The sequence below is a fragment of the Cetorhinus maximus genome, chromosome 24 (assembly GCF_964194155.1).
Source record: "Cetorhinus maximus chromosome 24, sCetMax3.hap1.1, whole genome shotgun sequence".
NCBI lineage: Eukaryota > Metazoa > Chordata > Chondrichthyes > Lamniformes > Cetorhinidae > Cetorhinus > Cetorhinus maximus.
Genome location: NC_135902.1, coordinates 23,737,232 through 23,757,570, shown reverse-complemented (window position 1 = coordinate 23,757,570; position 20,339 = coordinate 23,737,232). Strand labels below are relative to the sequence as shown.

General features: G+C 42.7%; 1 protein-coding gene across 1 annotated transcript; it reads left to right on the top strand.

The window, feature by feature from the left end:
- Window positions 1-317: 317 nt before the first annotated feature.
- On the top strand, window positions 318-19,433 carry mrpl27 (mitochondrial ribosomal protein L27). Its single transcript, XM_078570875.1, has 4 exons — window positions 318-630; window positions 8,003-8,128; window positions 13,306-13,373; window positions 19,169-19,433. The coding sequence occupies exons 1-4, from the start codon at window positions 588-590 to the stop codon at window positions 19,373-19,375; spliced, it is 444 nt and encodes a 147-aa protein (XP_078427001.1). The 5' UTR covers window positions 318-587; the 3' UTR covers window positions 19,376-19,433.
- The last annotated feature ends 906 nt before the right edge of the window (window positions 19,434-20,339 follow it).

Sequence of the window (20,339 nt, the reverse complement as noted above, 5' to 3'; positions counted from 1 at the left end):
AGAAAACCATATATGAATATGGTATGAACCCGAATGGCCGGAAAGTGCTTCAAGGTATAAATTGAAATAAAGACTCGTTAGAAATATTTATAGGTGAAGGATGACGTGTCTTTTTAAAGCAATGTCGAATTTTGTTGCTAGGAATTTTGAATACTTAATATCCCAATCACAAAATTATATCCAATTAGTTAAGCCTGTTGATCACCCCCAAAGACACAACAGCCACTCGCTGCTCTAAATTCGGTTTCTTACTTTTTCAGCGCCTGTCAAACTAACGCATGCGCAGCATAACCAGCCGGCGGCCTCGGGCTTGCGTGAGCTCAGAGGAAGTGCCTGTTAAAGGGGACGCGCACATTCTCAGCAGCCGAGCCAAAATCCAATGCTGGGTTTGAAATTTTCTTCTTTTGCATTGGATGAGAGGAGAAAAACTCGCACAAAAATATTTACTTTTCTTGTAAAGATAGAAAAATATCTATTATTCTTGTGAAGGAAGTTTAAAGGGAATGCGCCGTTGGAATGGTCTTTAACCCTTGCACTTCGCAGCGTTGTTGAACCAGTGCAGCCCAGCCGGGTTAGAGGTCAATAAGATGGCGGTGCTCATCTCCTTGGTCAGAGCCTATGCTCAAAGCGGTGAGTTAACGCTGCACACACGGCTTACTTGTCCCAGAGACTGAGAAGTAGTCCCAGGCTGGAGAAACTGCAGTTAATCGTAACAAATCGTATAAATTTAGAATCATAGAATGGGTACAGCCTTGAAGGAGGTCAATCGGCCCATCGTATCTATGCTAGCCATCTGGAAGTGTAATTCACCTAGTGTCATTCCCCGCCTTCTCCCTGTAGCCTTGCACCTCCTTCATTTTCAACTAATAATCCAATTCCTTCTTGAATGCCTTGAATGAACCTGCCTCCACCACACACTCAGGCAGTGCATTCCAGATCCTAACTACTTGCTGTATGAAAAAGCTTTTTCTCATGTCCCTTTTTTTCTTTTGCCAATTACCTTAAATCTGTGCCCTCTGGTTCTTGATCCTCCCACCAATGGGAACAGTTTTTCCCTAACTGCCCTGTCCAGGCTTTTCATGATTTTGAATATCAATCAAATCTCTTAACCTTCTCTTCAAGAAGAACAGTCCTAACTTCTCCATTCTATCTACATAACTGCATTTCTTCATTCCTGGAATCGTTCTCATGAATCTTTTGGTACCCTGTCTAATGCTTTCACATCCTATGGTGTCCCAGAACGGTACACAGTACAGTTGAAGCCAAACCAATGTTTGATATAAAAATAGCTGGAAAAACTCAGCAGGTCTGACAGCATCTGTGGAGAGGAATACAGTTAACGTTTTGAGTCCGTATGACTCTTCATCAGAACTGGTTTACCATAACTTTCTTCCTTTTGGATTCTCTGCGCCTTTTGACAAAGCCTGGACTGCTCTCTCAACATGTTCTGCCACATAGACACTTAGGTCCCTCTGCCCATGCACCATCTTTAGAATTGTGCTCTTTAATTTATATTGCCTCTACATGTTCTTTCTACCAAAATGGATCACTACACACTTCTCTGCATTAAATTTAATTTGCCACATGTCTGCCCATTCCACCAAACTGTCTATACGTTTTTGAAGTTCTACGCTATCCTCACAGTTCACAGAAACTTCCAAGTTTTGTCTTGCTCACAACTTTTGAAATTGTCCTCGTCTACCAAGGTCTAGGTCATTAATATGTGCCAGGAATAGAGGGTGTTCTAACACCCTGGGAAACTCAAATATAAATCTTCCTCCAATCTGAGAACAGCCGTCAACCAAAACTCTGTTTCCTGTCACTTGGCCAATTCTGTGTTTATGTGGCTACTGTCCCTTTTATTCCATGAGCTCTAACTTTGCTCAAGGTGTTGTGCAAAATTTATCAAATGTCTTTTAGAAGTCCATATACATCACGTCAATAGAAAAATATCTATTATTCTTGTGAAGGAAACTTAAAGGGAATGCGCCGTTGGAACAGCTTTAACCCTTGCACCTCGCAACATTATTGAGCCAGAGCAGCCCACTGGATCAGCAAGATGGCGGTGCTCATCTCCCTGGTCCAAGGCTGGAGAAGCTGCAGTTAATCTTCACAAACCGTCAACAGCATTATCCTCATCAACCCACTCTGTTACCTCATCGCAAATCTCAAGCAAGTTAGTTAAACACAATTTGCTGTCAACAAATCTGTGCTTACTTTCCTTAATTAACCCACATTTGTCCAAGTGACAATTCATTTTGTCTCAAATTATTGTTTCTAAAAGCTTCCCAACCACCGAGATTAAACAGACTGGTTTGTAGATGCTGGGATTACCTTTGCACCTTTTTTGAACAAGTGTGTAACATTTGCAATTCTTTAGTCCTGTGGCACCACACCCAAGTTGAAAGAAAATTGGAAAATTATGGCCAGTGCCTCTGCAACTTCCACTCTCCCTTCCCTCAGTACCCTTGGATGCATCTCATCTGGTCCTGATACCTGATCAATTTTATGTACAGACAGCATATCCAATACCATCTCCATATCAAATTTAAACTCTAGTGTCTGAATTACCTTTTTCACCATGACCTGTGCAGAATCATCTTCCTTAGTAAAGACAGATGCAAAGTATTCATTTAAAACCTCAGCTATGCCCCCTGCCGCCATGTGTCCCCTTTTTGATCCCTAATTAGCCCCACTCCTCTTTTTACCACCTTTTTTACTATTTGAATGTTTATAAAATACTTTTGGATTCCCTTCTATGTTAGCTGCCAGTCTCCTCTCGTACATTCTCCTTGTTTCTCTCCTTTGCTTTTTCAAATTCCTTTTGACCCTTCTATATTCAAACTGGCTGTCAGTTATATTAGCTAGCTGATATCTGTCATAAGCACTTTTTTTTCTTCTTCCCATTCTTCATCTCTTTTGTTATCCGGGGAGCTCTGGATTTGTTTCCCTTCAGGAAATATACCTTGACTGTGTCTGAGCTGTCTCTTTAAAGGCAGCCCATTATTCAATTATGGCTTTGCTTGCCAACCTTTGATTCCAATTTATCTAGGTCTGATCCATTCTTAAACCATTGAAGTTGGCTTTTCCACAGTTAATTATTCTTTCTCTGGAATGTTCCCTGTCCTTTTCCATAGCTAATCTAAACCTTATGATACAACAATCACTATCTCCTAAATGTTCCCCTACTGTCACTTTGCTCAGCTCATTCCAAGAACCAGGTCTTTCTCATTGAACTGGAAACATACTGCTGTAGTAAATTTTCCTGAACACATTATTGGAACTCTTGCCCCTCTGCCTTTTACATCTTCTGAAACTGTTTAAGGTGAAATGGACCTAGAAAATCCAGAATATTACTAGAGTTATATGTTGAAGTGGAATAACAGGGAATGGGATCAAATAACAAAATGCATTTATATAGTATCTTTAAAGGAGTGAAATGTGTCAAGCATTGTGCTGACTGCTTTCTTCATGTTTCTCTGCATTGATTAGGCATGTTGAGCTTATTTGGACACACTTTCAACTTGATCCTAAGCTATTCCAATGTCATTTATGGTGTACATGTATCATCTAAATTTCCTTCATGCCTATCATCACTTGTCCACAGTAAAAGTTCCCCTGTCATTCTTTTCATGTTATCCAACTCAGTCTCCAATTTTGAGCTGCTTATTTTAACTCCATTCTTCTCTTGGTCTGGTGTCATTTCCTAGTTTGCGTTGTGTTTCTGGTTCTATCAATTTTTTAAAAATTTATTCTTTCATGGGATGTGAGCATCACTGGCAAGGCCACCATTTGTTCCCACCCCTAATTGCCTTTGAACTGAGTGGCTTGCTAGGTCATTTCAGAGGGCAGTTAAAAGTCAACCACGTTGCTGTGGGTCTGGAGTCAGGAACAGGAGATGGAAAATTAGAGTGACTCTGAAAGACTGAAAAAGCACAGGTTAAAAAGTGTACAGCACAGGAATTTGACATTGTTAAAAGGTATATATGTAAATGCAAGGTGTATAAGCAAATAAAGCCGATGAACTGAGGGCACAGATAGACACATGCAGTCTGATATCATTGCTATAACAGAAAATTGGCATAAAGAGGGGCAAAAATGGCAGCTTAACATCCCTGGATATAGTTTTCAGGCAGGATAGAGAGGGGGATAAAAACGTTGGGGGTGTAGGATTATTGGTTAAAGAATCAATTACATCTGTGAGGAGGAATGATATATTAAATGACGCATCAAATAAGGTCATATGGATTGAGCTCAGGAATAAAAAAGGGGCAGCCACACTGCTAGGAGTTTCCTATAGACCCCCAAATAGTGGAAAGGAATTAGAAGACCAAATATGTAGACACATTTCTGAGTTCAAAAACAATAGTTGGAGATTTCAACTACCCTAATATCAGTTGAGATACAAACAGTGTGAAGGGCACAAAATTCTTGAACTGCACTCAAGAAAACGTTTTCAGCCAGCACGTAACAAGCCCAATGAGAGTGGGCATAATTCTGGAAAATTCTTAGGAAATGAAGCTGGGCAAGTGGATGAAGTAGCAGTGGAGGACCATTTTGGAGATAGTGACCATGATGCAGTTAGATTTAGCATCATTATGGAAAAGGACAAGATAGAACAGGAATAAAAGTTCTAAGTTGGGGAAAGACGAACTTTACAAAGCTGAGGGGTGAACTGGGAAAAGTTGACTGGATACAGCTACTTGAAGGGAAATCAGTGACAATCCAGTGGGAGGCATTCAAAGCGAGATTCTACAGGTACTGTATAGACATGTCCCAACAAAGAAGGGTGGTACTGCCAAATCTAGAGGCCCCTGGTTATCCAGAAGCATAAAGCAGAAAGAGAGCTTATGACAGTCATAAAAAGCTTAATACTGTAGAAAGCCGAGAGGAGTATAGAAAGCACAGGGGTGAAGTAAAAAAGGAAACTAGAAAAGCAAAGAGGTTACGAAAAAATATTGGCAGGTAAAATCAAAGAAAACCCGAAGATATTTTACCCATGCATTAAGAGCAAAAGAATAACTATGGAAAGGGTAGGGCCTATCAGAGATGTACATGGTAACTTATGCGTTGACGCAGAATATCTGGGCAAGGTTCTCAATGAGTACTTTGTCTCTACCTTCATTAAGGAGAGAGATTCTAGTTAAAGATGCAGACATTCTAGTTAAAGAGGAGTGTGAAATTTTAGATGCAATAAGCATAATGAGAGAAGAAGCACTGGAGGGACTGACATTCTTGGATAATTCACCAGGACTGGATTAATTGTCTCCCAGGCTGTTAAAAGAAGCCAGGGAGGAAATAGCGGATTCCCTGAGGATCATTTTCCAATCCTCACTGGATACGGGTGAGGTACCAGAGTATTGGAGGTCTGCGAATGTTGTACCAATATTTAAAAGGAATGCGAGGGATAGGCCAGATAATGAAAGGCTAGTCAGTCTGATTTTGGTGGTGGACAAATTATTGGAATCAATTCTGAAACACATGATAAACTGTCACTTAGAAAGGCACAGATTGATCAGGGACAGTCAACACGGTTTTGTTGGAGAAAGATAATGTCTTACTAACAATCAAATTTTTTGAGGAATAACAAGGAGGATTGATGAGGATAATGCAGCAATTGTTGTCTAGATGGATTTTAGTAAGGCATTTAACAAGGTCCCACATGGCAGACTGGTGAAAAAAGTGAAATCCCATGGGATACAGGGGAAGTGGCAAGTTGAATCTAGCAACAGGAATCAAATGGTCGATGGATGTATTTGCGAGTGGGAAATGGTTTCCAGTGGCATTCCACAGGGCTCAGTGTTGGGGCCCTTGCTGTTTGTTGTATATATTAATAATTTGGACTTAAATGTGGGAGGCATGATTGGGAAATTTGCAGATGGCACAAAAATTGGCTATGTAGTTGATAGTGAAGAGGATAGCTGTTGTCTCTGGAACGATATCAATGGCTTGGTTGACTGGGCGGAAAAGTGGCAAATGGAATTCAATCCAGAGAAGTGTGAGGTAATGCATTTGGGGAGGGCAAACAAAGTAAGGGAATTCTCAGTGAATGGGAGGATATTGAGAGGAAGTGAGAGACCTTGGAGTGCATGTCCACAGACCCCTGAAGGCGGCAGGACAGGTGGATAAGGTGGCAAATCATATGGAATGCTTTCCTTTATTGGACGAAGTATTGACTAAGAAGCAGGGATGTAATGTTGGAACTGTATAATTCACAGCTAGAATTTTGTGTACAATTCTGATCACCATATTACAGGAAGGACATAATTGCTTTGGACAGAATACAGAGGGGATTTATAAGAATGTTGCCAGGGCTTGAAAATTGCAACTATGAGGAAAGATTGGATAGGCTAGGATGAAAGCAAAATACTGCGGATGCTGTTGAAGGTGAAGCAGCGTTTCACTTGCACTTCCTTCAATTTGGTCCACTGTATTTGCTGCTCCCATTGAGGTCTCCTCTACACTGGGGAGACTAAACGCAGACTGGGTGATTGCTTTGCAGTACACTTTGCTCAGTCTGCAAGCATGATCCAGATCTCCCTGTACCTTGCCATTTCAACACACCATCCTGCTGTCATGCCCACATATCCCTCCTTGGCCTTCTGCAGTGTTCCACTGAAACCCAACGCAAACTGGAGGGACAGCATCTCATCTTCTGATTAGGCACTTTACAGCCTTCCAAATTTAACATTGAGTTCAACAACTTCAGACCATGAACTCTTTCCTCCTTTTTTAATCCAATTTAAAAAATATAGTTCAATTTTTAATATTTACTTTCATTTTTTTAAATGTATTTTTTATTTATTCATAATTTTTTTAAATCCTTTTTCCCCAACCCCCACAGGGCCATATGTCACTTGTTTCTATGTTCTGCTTTCACAGAGTGCTCACCCTTGTTCTGCTATTAACACATTCTGCCACTATTAGTACCTTCTTTAGTCCTTACCACTACCATTAACACTCCCTTTGTCTTGCACTCATAACATCTTTGTCAATCTCTCCTTATCTCCCACCTATCCCTGACCTATCTTGCTTCACCTGCTCCACCCCCTCTTAAACAGTATAAAATCCATCACATCACATTTCTGCTTCTCTTTAGCTCTGAAGAAGAGTCATATAGACTTGAAATGTTAACTCTCTTTCTCTCTCCACAGATGCTGCCAGACCTGCTGAATTTTTCCAGCATTTTATGTTTTTATTTTGGATAGGCTATTGGATAGAGACTGAGGGGTGACCTAATTGAGATGTACAAAATTATGAGGGGCCTAGATAGGATAGACAGGAAAGACTGGTTTTCCTTAGCTGAGGGGTCAATTACCAGGGGGCGTAGACTTAAGGTGATTGTCAGAAGGATTAGAGCGGACATGAGGAAGAGGGTTTTCACCCAGAGGGAGGTGGGCATCTGGAATTCACTGCCTGAATTGGTGGTTGAGGCTGAAACGCTCAACTCATTTAAAAGGTGCCTGGATCTGCACCTGAGGAGCTTTAACCTGCAAGGCTACGGACCAGGTGCTGGAAAGTGAGATTAAAATGAGCGGCTAGTTTCTTTTTTTTTGACTGGTGCAGATACGATGTGCTGAATGGCCCCTTACTGTGACGTAACTTTCCTATGTCTCTGTGGAGTCGCATGTAGGCCAGACCAGGTAAAGATGGCAGATTTCCTTCCCTAAAGGGATTCGTGAACCAGATGGGTTTTTACGACAATCGACAACGGTTTCATGGTCACTATTACTGGGATTAGCTTTCAATTCCAGATTGAATTGAATTTAAATTCCACCAGCTGCCGTGGTGGGATTTGAACCCAGAACATTAGCCTGGGCCCCTGTATTTTTATTCCAGTGACATTACCACTACACCACTGTCTCCACTAAAGATATGTAAATTAGAAACAATAGATCAATCTAAAGAACGTCCAAATGAAATTTCTCTTTGAATGTTTTTAATCTTCTAATGTAATAGTTTTGTTATAGTAACATGCTTTCTCCTTTTAATATTCCCATAGGATTTTTGGCTTTTCCACAGCCAGCAGTTATTACGTTGAGATATGCATCCAAAAAGGCAGGAGGCAGTTCAAAAAATCTCGGCGGCAAGAGCCCAGGTCGACGTTACGGATGGAAGAAGGCAGATGGTATATACTGGCCTTGACTGGCAATGTTTTTCCATGGGAGCTGAATGATGCTGCATACTTAGCAATGGTGGCAGGAACTATCATTGAGTTTAAAACCTGGTTTCATTGAGAGCTAAAAATCACACCTCCGAAATATCAAAAACAGTAGCCTTAGTAGATCCTTGGGGCACACCACTGCCTAACATCCTCCAGCATGGAAAAACAACAGTTTGCTGCCTTTAAGACAAATTATTTTTTATTATCTAAGTTGACACTGGGCCTCCTATTCCATTGCCTAATTTTGTTAATTTAATAATAAGCCTTTTTACGTAGTACTTTATCAGAGGCTTTCTTAAAATCCAAATAGACAACAACCAATGTATTCCCTTCATTATCTGTGTTACTTCCTATAAAGAACAATTAAATTAGTCGAGCTCAATCTGCCTTTTACAAATCTGTGATTGTTCTCACTAATTAACTCAAGCCTCTCCAAGTGTCTCCAGATTATTGGCCAGGATTTTCCCCTCGGCGATTTAGGGGCGGGGCCCGCTCGCCGAGGGGCAAATGACGCGGGATGACGTCGGGAGGAATCCCCGACATCATCCCGGGCCATTTAAATCTTAAGGAAACTCTTTCGAGTTATCAACAGTCACAGATTGCAACTCTTTCAAGTACAATCACAGTTCTTGGTTTCCGGGAGTGGGACATGAACCCACAACCCTCTGATTCAAAGGCGAGGGTGCTATGAACTGAGCCACAGCTGACACCTTAAGGAAGGCGGGCAGACAGCGAAATCAGCTGTCTGCCGGACGACCTGTCAGTGGCCAATTAAGGCCATTGACAGGCTCATTAAGATAGTTAAATGCCCTGCCCGGCCAACCTTAAGGCTGGGGGGCAGGCCAGGAGCCCCAGCGGCCTGTAGATTATTAATGAAACTTCATCCACTGGCGGGATGAAGTTTCATTACCATTTTGAAAAAATTTAATAAATTTTATAAGACATTGTCATATGAGGGGGACATGTTAATAATTTTTAAATGTCTCTATTTATTGACTTTACTTACCTTTCACCAAACTCCCTGAGACAGGACTTTGCCTCAGGGAGCAGTGTGCTCTTTCGCGCGTGTGCACAAAGCGCACTTTGACGGTTGGGGATTCCCTCTCCCTCCTGGAACAGGAAGTGCATAGTGCTTCCTGTCGGGCTGCCCGCCCGCTGCCGAGCCAGTGGGGCCTGCCCGCCAGTCAAGGGCTAAATTCTGCCCAATGTCTCTAAAACTTTACCCCCATTGAGGTTGAATAGAGGGGGCTGTAGTTATTAGGAATTTTAGAGCAGATAAGTCACCTGGTCCAGATGGCTTGCGTTCCAGGTTGCTAAAGAAAGTGGGAGTGAAGATAGAGGAAGGACCCGAGGTAATGAAGAGGTGCCAGAGGACTGGACAGTGGCAAATGTTCTTATTCAAGAAAGGATACAAGGACATCTAGCGATTACAGGTAGGGGAGGGTTTAATCTAAGTTAGCAGGGGGATGGGCACCAGCATATAGAAGTGGAAAAGAGGAATAAGGTGCATAAAAGAGGAGAGTATTCAATAATACTAGAGCAGGAAGTAGTACCATATTAGATGGGAGCAGACTAAAAAGGAAAAGGAGGAATACAAAGATACGATGATCACTCTTACCCAAGCATTCCCCCACAGACACTTGGCCCACCTCATTCCCCATCACCAGATCCAGCCATGCCTCCTTCCTAATTGGCCCAAAAACATACTGGTCAAGGAAGTTCTTCTGAACTTCAGAAATTCTATTTCAGAAATTCCTTCCTCACCTTACCCTTTACTCTAACGTTATCCCTATCGATATTTGGGTAATTAAAGACTCCCGATACTGCCATTCTAGAGTTTTTGCACATCTGTCATTTCCTTGCAGATTTTCTTGTCTGTTTCTCTCTCTCACTACATGGAGGCCTATGGAATAACCCCAGCTATGTGATCATATCCTTTTTTGCTTCTCGACTCTAACCAATTGGATTTTGCCCTTGCTCTCTCAAAGAAATACTCTCTTTCCAACACTCCAACCTCTTCCCTAATCAGTGCTGCCACCCACTGCCCTTTTTTCACTTCTCTGTCTTTTCTTATCCTTGAATATTAAGTGCACAGTCCTCACCATTTTTCAGCCAGGTTTCCATATAATTTGCCACTACATCATTTTCCCACACAGTTGTATGTCCCACACAGTTGTATGTACTTGTAACTCACCAGCCTTATTTGCCACAATTTGTGCATTTACATACATGCTCTGTAAATCTGTCTTTGTATTCCTCATGGTCCTTCTCAGTCTGCTTCTAGTATACTACTACTTTCTCCACTCCCAACTTCCAACACTCTCACTCCTTCATGCACCTTACTCCTCTTTCTACTTCTATATGCTGGTGCCCATTCCTCTGCCAGTTTGATTTAAACCAACCCCAACCACACTAGTCAGCTTGTTGAGGACACTGGTACCGGTCCTGTTGAAGTGCAACTCATCCCTTTTGAATAGATACCTCTTACACCAGAACTGTTCCCAATAGGCCAAGAAACCGAATCCGTCTCCTGAAAAATGCCTGAAGCATCAGTCATAGTCATTGACTAAACATGGGTACCTTTACTGGGGAATGGCGAATATTGCAAGCATAATTTTGTCTGGTAACAAAGCTTAATCCTATGTGACTTCTGTTTCAATGTTTGTATCGACATCTAATAATGTCAAAAGATGTTTCTTTAGGGACTATCAGCGAGAGAAGGGCATGATATGCTCATCTGAGCAGCTCAGTTCTGACTGTGGAGTGATTCATATATCTGATATCCCTATAGAAGGAAATTGCTGTGCAATGGTAGCAGTAAATATGAATATAAGTCAGTCTACTCTGTTGGCTTTAGCCACAGTTGGGCTAATGATTCACCACATTCTTTCTGTGGCCATCAGTGCACTTTTGCCCTTACTAACTCACCGTGGCCTTCCCTGGCATCAGGACAGACTGGTGATTTTACACTAACTATACAGTGCTATCTGTACAATCCAGTGTGCTTTAAAGTGACATTTACTCAGTGATAACCTGCTCACTGACACTCAGTTTGGGTCCGCCAGGGCCCCTGGCCTCCTAACCTCATTACAGCCTTATTCCAAACATGGACAAAAGAGCTGAACTCAAGAGGTGAGGTGAGAGTGACTGCCCTTGACATGAAGGCAGTATTTAACTGAGTGTGGCATCAACGAGCCCTAGCAAAACTGGAGTCAAAGGGAATTGGGAGGAAAACTCTCCATTGATTGGACTCATGCCTATCACAAAGGAAGATGGTGTAGTTGTTGGAGGTCAATCATCTCAGTCCCAGGACATCACTTTAGGAGTTCCTCAGGGTAGTGTCTCAGGCTCTGACTCCCCAAAGCCTATCCACCATCTAAAAGGCACAAGTCAAAAGTGTGCTGGAATACTTAGCACTTGCCTGGACGAGTACAGTTCCAACAACACTCAAGCTCGATGTCATCCAGGACAAAGCAGCCCACTTAATTGCCACTCCATCCACCACTTTCAACATTCACTCTCTCCTCCACTGACGCACAGTGGCAGCAGTGTGTACCATATGCAAGATGCACTGCAGCAACTCACCAAGACTTCTTTGAGAGCACCTTCCAAACCCATGACCTCTACCACCTAGAAGGACAAGGGCAGCAATTGCATGGGAACACCGCCACCTGAAAGTTCCCCTCCAAGCCACACACCATCCTGACTTGGAACTGTATCGCCATTCCTTCACTGTCACTGGGTCAAAATCCTGGAACTCTCTCCCTAACAGTACTGTGGATGTACCTACACTACAGGGACTGCAGTGGTTCATTAAGGCGATTCACCACCACCTTCTCAGGGGCAGTTAGGGATGGGCAATATAAATGCTTGCCCAGCCAATGACGCCCACATCCCGTGAAAGAACAGCAGTAACTTGTTATTGCTGAACTTATCTGCAGCATAATACAATACAGTCTTTGTGGCTGTTTTTACTCAGCTCTCAAAAATCATTCAGTGTGAATTGTATTGGAACATCTGGAACATTGTTGTAAAGTTCTGCATAAACGCATGTTCTTTCTAACATGGAGGTCTTTACAAGAGCCAGAAAGGACAGCGTCGTGTCACTCAGCCACATTTACCTAGCTGATTGTTGGAGCTGTATAGAATCTTGGTGAGGCCATAGCTGGAGTACTGTGTGCATTTCCGGTCGCCACATTAGAGGAAGGATGTGATTGCACTGGAGGAGGTGAAGAGGAGATTCACCAGGATGTTGCCTGGGATGAAACATTAAGATATGAAGAAAGGTTGGATAGACTTGGGTTGTTTTCATTGGAGCAGAAAAGACTGAGGGGTGACCTGATCGAGGTGTGCAAGATTATGAGGGGCATGGACAGGGTGGATAGGGAGCAGCTGTTCCCCTTAGTTGAAGGGTCAGTCACGAGGGGAAACAAGTTCAAGGTGAGGGGCAGGAGGTTTAGGGGGGATGTGAGGAAAAACATTTTTACCCAGAAGGTGGTGACGGTCTGGAATGCACTGCCTGGGAGGGTGGTGGAGGCGGGTTGCCTCACATCCTTGAAAAAGTACCTGGATGAGCACTTGGCACGTCATAACATTCAAGGCTATGGGCCAAGTGCTGGTAAATGGGATTAGGTAGGTAGGTCAGGTGTTTCTCACGTGTCGGTGCAGACTCGATGGGCCGAAGGGCCTCTTTTGCACTGTGAGATTCTGTGATATTTTCTACCTCTTTAAAATCTGCTTCTGAACTAAATGCTGGTGGGAAAATTCTTCAACTAAATTTAATTTTAAAATATTAACTTTTTGCCACTTTTCTAGTTTGCTATGAACGTTGGGCTGTTCAACTGTGGAGGATTGCACAGTTATTTCTCACACACTGTCCAGTAAAGATACTAGATAGTCATCAGGACCAGAAATACTGACTGATTATTTTTTCCCTTTTCCCTGCTTCAGGTTCCCAGACCAACTGGAACACCTGAAGTGCAATCTAGTAATATTACTGAGAGCAAGCTGGAGTCTGTTACAGATATTTAATGGCTTTAGCTATGGGGAATAGACTACTTTGCTCCCTTACTGGAGCACTGCTGTTATCAGCCTCCCCTTGAGCTGGAGTAACGACTGACTATTTGCCTTTATTCTTATAGGGGATTTTGTTCATACTGGAAACATTCTAGCAACTCAGCGCCTGATTCGATGGCATCCAGGAGCCAATGTAAGTTACTAATGTACCAGCCTTTAGGGCAAAGTAATGGAGACGGTTCATATATGTTATTTTTGTGAACGATTTTAAACGTCTTGATAGTGTGCAGAGCAGGTTTACTAGATTGGTTCCAGGGATGAAGGATTTTAGTTGCAAGGTTGTTTGGAGCAAAAGAGATTGAGGAGAGATTTGATAGAGGTGTACAAGATTATGACAGGTTTGGATAAGGTAGACAAAGAAAAGCTGTTCTCATTCGCTTGTGTAACAAGGACCAACAAACACAGTTATAAGGTTTTGGGCAAGAGATTCAGGGGGAATGTGAGGAGGAACTTTTTTAATGCAACATGTGGTAATGACTTGGTACTCAATGGGTCGAATGACCTCTTTCTGTGCCAAAATGACTCTAACTCATTTCGTTTTCGGATCCTTCCAGATAACAGACTTTTTATGCCGTTTTTTCCCCCCCACATTTTCTCTTTCTCCCACCTTTGATGGCAGTCATTCTTAATGGCCAGTGGTGGCGGAGGGTGGAAAAAATCATGGGGATTCTTAACAATTGGAATGCTGTCTGGAGTATTAGATTGTTAATTTAGACCCACCTTTTTTAATTCAAGTATGAAGGATTAGTCCAGGAATGAACTGGAGTACTTGTAAAGCTGTTTAAACTGGGAGCAGGACAGTGCATTTGGTGTGGGGAGAGGGAAATGTGGGATATTACTGGAGTCCGAGCATTGAGGGTTACCTTAGTGTCAAGAACAGGAAATTGGCATCTAGCAATTCTGGGTCATGGGGATCAAACAGCAGCATAGGCTGGCAGAGAACAAACCAGGTGACTGAGAACAGGGTGGGTAGCACAGGCAGATGGAGTTCTCACCTCTTTGCATCCTGCAAAGAAGGTGCACAGCTGGGTACAAGTGCTGTGTTAAGAGATGATGGGATTGACAAAGCAGGAGGGGAATGGTAACGCACTGGTAATGTTACTGAATTAGTAATCCAGAGACCAGGGCTGATGCTCCGGAGACATGAGTTCAAATTCCACTATGTCAGCGGGGAGAATTTTAAATTCAAATAATTAATAAATCTGGAATAATATGCTTGTCTCAATAATGATCATGAAACTACTGGATTATCGTTTTTAAAAAAAAACAATTTAGTTTTTAATGTCCTTTGGGAGAGGGAACCTGCTGTCCTGATCCATAAGTGACGCCAGATCCACAGCAATGTAGTTGACTCTTAATTGCCCTTTGAACTGGCCGAGCGAGCCATTCCATTGTATCAAACCTCAAACTGCTACAGAAAAATTCAAGAAGAAAATCGGACAGACTATCTGGCATTGACGTTGGCACTAGAATCAAATGAGGCACATCGTGCTCAGCTGATCCAGCAAAGTCCTCCTCACCAACATCTGGGGACTTGTGCCAAAATTGGAAGAGCTGTCCCACAGATTAGTCGAGCAACAGACTGAAACAGTCATACTTACCAAATCATAACATACAGATACCAGACACCTCCATCACCATCCCTCCTATGTCCTGTCTCACTAGCAGAACAGACATAGCTGAGGCAGCAGCATTGTGGTATGTAGTTGGGATGGAGTGGCCCTGGGAGTCAACATTGATTCCGTACCCAATGAGGTCTCGGCATCAGATGAAATATAGGCAAGGAAACCTCCTGTAATCAACCATCTACTGCCCTCCCTCAGCTGTTGAATCAGTGTTCCTCTATGTTGAATACCACTTTGAAGAAGCACTAAGAGTGGCAGTACAGTTATAATAATGGCATCTATCTGACAATATGGAAAATTGGCCAGGTATCCTGTCCACTGTTAAAGACAGGGTAGGAGAAAAAATACTGAAACACCCAATTCCCTTCCCTCACTGTCTTCAATCAGTGTGGTTGTTTTGGAAAGGTAGATATGTATGTTTCTAAACCCCATTTAGCATGTGGTCAATTTAAAGAACCATCAGTAGACATTCGTGGGTTTAAAAGTAAAGATTATTTATTCACATACTCACCCCGAGTCTAAACGCTATGTCAATCGCACACCACACACAAAATAAAGATGCAATTAAAGAAGATGGTGCACTTCTGTGAGTATTGCTGTAAAAGGAGACGTGCTGAGAAGGCTTTTTGTCTTGCACTGATCAGGACAGATGCAAGAATGCCAAATTTCAAAGGGAACAACAATTTATACTACATGAGAAAAGGGGTGTTGATTGGTTGGCAAGTCGGCTCAGATTGTTTGAGACGTTGCCATGGTGAATACACTAGGGAGCTTTTATTCAAAAGCCCATGCTTCAATTTATTTTGTTTATTGGGGAATAATAGCTCCCTAGTGCATTCGCATTTTCCATGGCAACGTCTTACTCAGTAAGCACCCCTTTTCTCATGCAGTTTAAATTTTTGTTCCCTTTGAAATTTGGCATTCTTGCATCTAATCTGGGGGTGAGTGCTCGGCGAAAAACTTCACATCATGTCTGTTTTAGTCAGCAAACTCGAGTGCTGTGCTACCCAAGTGACTGCTATAAGTGTTAAACCAAAAGAATGGTTAACAGCTCACAGGCTTGTTGTAGGAGATCAATCATTGTGGGCTGGGTGGAGAAAGGGGTCCTTTTCCACTCTTGGATTGTAGTTCAGATGGGTTTAAATAGCTGAAGTCAGATATCCAGACTGCTGCAGGATTCCCTCAAAGAGATGAATATTCAGCAGGTTGCAAAACTAGGCACTTGTTGTTTTCATATCAGGAGGTCAAATTTCTTTACAGATGGACTTAGAGTCTTAGAATCATGCTGGGAGACTTTCAAAGGCTCCAGGTTCTTAAATGGCAAAGATGACACTGCCTTTTCTGTAGCTGCTGTCTCTTTTAGTGTTTTCTGCAGACTGCCGTAGTCTTCTCCTGGGTCTTGGGATGAAAATGGATTTTAGTATTGGAGGCCAGTTTCAGTCACATGATCAATGACCATTGTGCATCCAGATTGGTTTAAATCTAAACGCATTGATATACAATAGGAGATGGATAGGAGTAGTATCCTGTGGATAATTGATGTCTTCAGCTCTCTTCTGTGAAGCATTGACCTTGGAGATGAGAAGCCTAGAGATCAATTGACTAGACAATAGCATCCGGAAATACCACAGGTAGCATTCTTCTTGGTATGCCCATTCCAGAGGGAGGCTTCCACCCATGCTGATTCAATCAGAACTTTCCAGAAGCTTAAGATAGTCTGTGTTGAATAAGCAAAGGTCACCTGATTCTTGACAGCCATCTTAGCCACCTTGTGGGTGTCCATTTTTAAGTTTTAAAAGACAGTTCCAGAAGCTTCCTCAGGAACACCATCCATGTTTTAAGTTATAAATACGAATTGCTTTCACTGGGCATAATACCGCAGAAAGCAAGACAAATCTAATCCGGCCAGTTACTACCCCACCAGTTTACTCTCAATCATTAGCAAAGTGATGGAAGATGTCATAGACAGTGCTATCAAGTGGCATGTACTCAGCATGAGCTTGTTCACCAGTGCCCCGTTTGAGTTCTGCCGGGACCACTCAGTTCCAATCATCATTATAGTCTTGGTCCAAGCATGGACAAAAAAGTTGAACTCGAGGTGACCTGAGAGCAACTGCCCTTAACATCAAGGCAGCATTTGGCTAAGTGTGGCCTCAAGGAGCCCTCTCTCTTTTTAGGTACCATGCCCTGAAAGGGCATTGGCAACCACAGACTTCTTTGTTGGTCTATGGTTATGCTTGGCAAGGTACTGCAGTGGTTTATCATTTCCTTCTGTAGATGGCTGACCAGGAAACTCCCCCACTCTTACTGCCTGCCATCAGCATAATCGGAAGGATTTAAAGGCTGATAATCAATCTCTTTGATAATGTTGTGAACATACCATTCAGCTCCTCCATCAATGACCTTCCCTCTATCATACGGTCAGAAGTGGGGATGTTAGCTGATGATTGCGCAATGTTCAGTACCATTTGCAACACCTCAGATACTGAAGTAGTCTGTGTCCCTATGCAGCAAGACCTGGATAACATTCAGGCTTAGGCAGATAAGTGGCAAGTAATATTCACGCCACACGCCACATAAGTGATGGGTAATGACCATCTCCAAAGAGAGAGAATCTGACCGTCTCCCCTTTATGTTCAATGGCATTATCATTGCTGAATCTCCCACTAATGATCTTTAATGAGGAACTTATTTGAAGTAGCCATCTAAACACTGTGGCCACAAGAGCAGGTCAGAAGCTGGTAATTCAGCTCCTGACTCCCCAAAGCCTTTTCACCATCTACAAGGCACAAGCCAGGAGTTTGATGGAATACTCTCCACTTGCCTAGATAAGTCCTGCTCCAACAATACTTAAGAAGCTCAACATCATCTAGGACAAAGCAGCCCACATGATCAGCACCTATGCACCACCTTAAACACTCCTTCCATCACTGGTGCACAGTGACAGCAATGTGTACCATATACAAGATGCTTTCAACAATGTACTATTGTCTCCTATAACAGCACCTTCCAAACCCTCTACCACCTACAAGAGCAAAGGTGACAAACTTATGGGAACACCACCACCTGCAAATTCCCCTCCAAGGGGACCATCCCCGTGCATGCACCATCCTGAATTGGAACTATATTGCTGTTTCTTCACTGTCGCTGGGTCAAAATCCTGGAACTTCCTCCCTAACAGCACTGTGGGTGTACCTATACCAGATGAACTGCAGCTGTTCCATTCATTTGTTCCAAAAATGAATACAAATAAAAGGAAGGCTGCCAATTCTGAGAATAAATGGCAGCTGACAGAGTGAGTGAGATTTCTAACTGAAAGAAGGTGCTTGAACTCTCAGGCCATTGAGGTTAATGTAGAGGAGCAACTTGTAAAAAGGGGAATCCAGAGAGTCCTTGCCACTGTGAGCCATGTGTTTCCCCCAGATCAGCCAAAGGTGGAATGAGTCCATATGGTGTTCTTGAACTGGGTTAGGGCTATGAATGAAATCAACCTATCCTCCCATTTCTAGTTACTATGAAGAAAAATAATTATAAATTCTTTTCTATTTTTGTAAACTGCTTTGACAACCTGTGTGGATTGTTTTGGGGATAAGGCTCCTTGGTGAACTGAGGGGATGCTGCACCATCAGATGTTCTGTCTTTAAACTGAGGCTCTATCAAGCAGGCATAAGCAGTCCAATGGCACTATTTAGAAAAGTGCAGTGGAGTTCTCCGTGTCCTGGCCAATATTTAATCCTCAACCAGCAAAGTTAAAACAGATTATGTGGTTATTTTAACAATGCTGTGTGCTGATTGGCTGACTGCATTTGCCTGCATTAAAACAGTGATTGGACTTCAACAATAATTGGCCATAAGTGCTTTTGATATCCTGAGGACATGAAATATGTTATATAAATGTAAGTTTCTTGTTTGTTACCAGACACTTGTTGTTCCTGTTTTCTCCCCTCATCTCCTGAAGGCACTGGCTCTTGCTGGGGTAATCTTTAAGGTGCTGTGTGCCAGCTGTGCTCCAGGTCTTTGTCCCAAGAGACTGCTCTTGATATGTGAGTCTGGATGTTGAGAACTGGGAGGCTCTTGATCAAGCAAGACATCACAGCAGAGCCCAATCTAGTCCTCGCCTGATATCCATACATATACACCCTCCAGCAAAGATCACTGAGAGATCAAAGTTGTGGCTTGTTTTCTCTTCAGTTATCCCAGCTTCCCAGCTAATTGGACATAGCGCTTGCTGATGTGTATGGTTCAATATTAATCTTGCAATACCTTTACATGTGAACATTTACATGAAGTCTTCTTATTACAGGTAGCAATAGGTCGGAACAAGACTCTCGTTGCTCTTGAGGATGGCATTGTCCGTTATACTAAGGAGATCTACATCACACCGCCCCGCAGCTTGGAGACTATGAAAGTGATCTCTCGCCTCCCAAAGGGGGCAGTTCTTTACAAGACATTTATCAATGTGATCCCCAACAGGCAGGAAGGTTGCTTTAAGCTGGTGGATATGCTTTGATCCTGTGGAATGGTTTTCTTGTATAACAGATTGTTGGCCATTGAATGACCATAGATCTATTCTTTTGAGCTCCTGACAGCAACTTTATTTGAATTCCACGAATTCCATAAGATAGACCGAATGTGACCACCCAAATTTTAACAGGTTCATTCTGGTGATGTTGAATGATCATCTGTGATAGATTGATGCTGTAACACCTTTTGTCAGTAACATCTGTTTTCTTGATAGTGATAGTATTGTTTTCCACGTAGTACAGGGCAGTGGAACAGTATACAATGGATGGGAATTTCCCATCCTGCCCACTGCTGGGATTATCCAGCCCCGCCCAAAAGTCAATGGACTTTCACGCGGTTGGTCCTGCCATGACAGGGCTGGAAAATCTCAGCCATTGTATTTCAGCTTCAGTTATAGTAGGGCAAGATTCCTGTTCTGAACCATTTTTGTGTAATATTCTAATTGTAACTAGAATTACATTGGTTCGTGTTTTTATCCTCATTATCTGAAATGCCGTTGGAGAGGATACTCGCACACAACATCCGGACATCAGCACAGAGGTGTTATCAACTTGTTTGCGAGTGTGTATCCATTGTTATTTGGCCAATTTTCCCCACCCTTAGTCAAGCATTGACACTGGCTAGGGTACAGATCGACAAGGACCTGATATTCTCTAGTGTACCTCCCCAGGTTACTCTTCGTTTGTGAGCCTGCCCTGAGGATGTGGTAGAATCTTGCACAACAGAAGGAGGCCATTCAAACTATCGTGCTTGTGCTGGCTCTTTGACAGAGCTTTCCAATTAGTCCCACTCCCCTGTCCTTACCCCATATTCCTACATATGTTCCTGTTTTTAGTCAGCAGATTACTTGATTTCTTAGATGGTGAAGAAGGTACTCCCTCCAATCCAGCAACTACCACATAGGCCAGTTGAAGAGGAGAAATTACAATCCCCGAACACACAGTGACCAC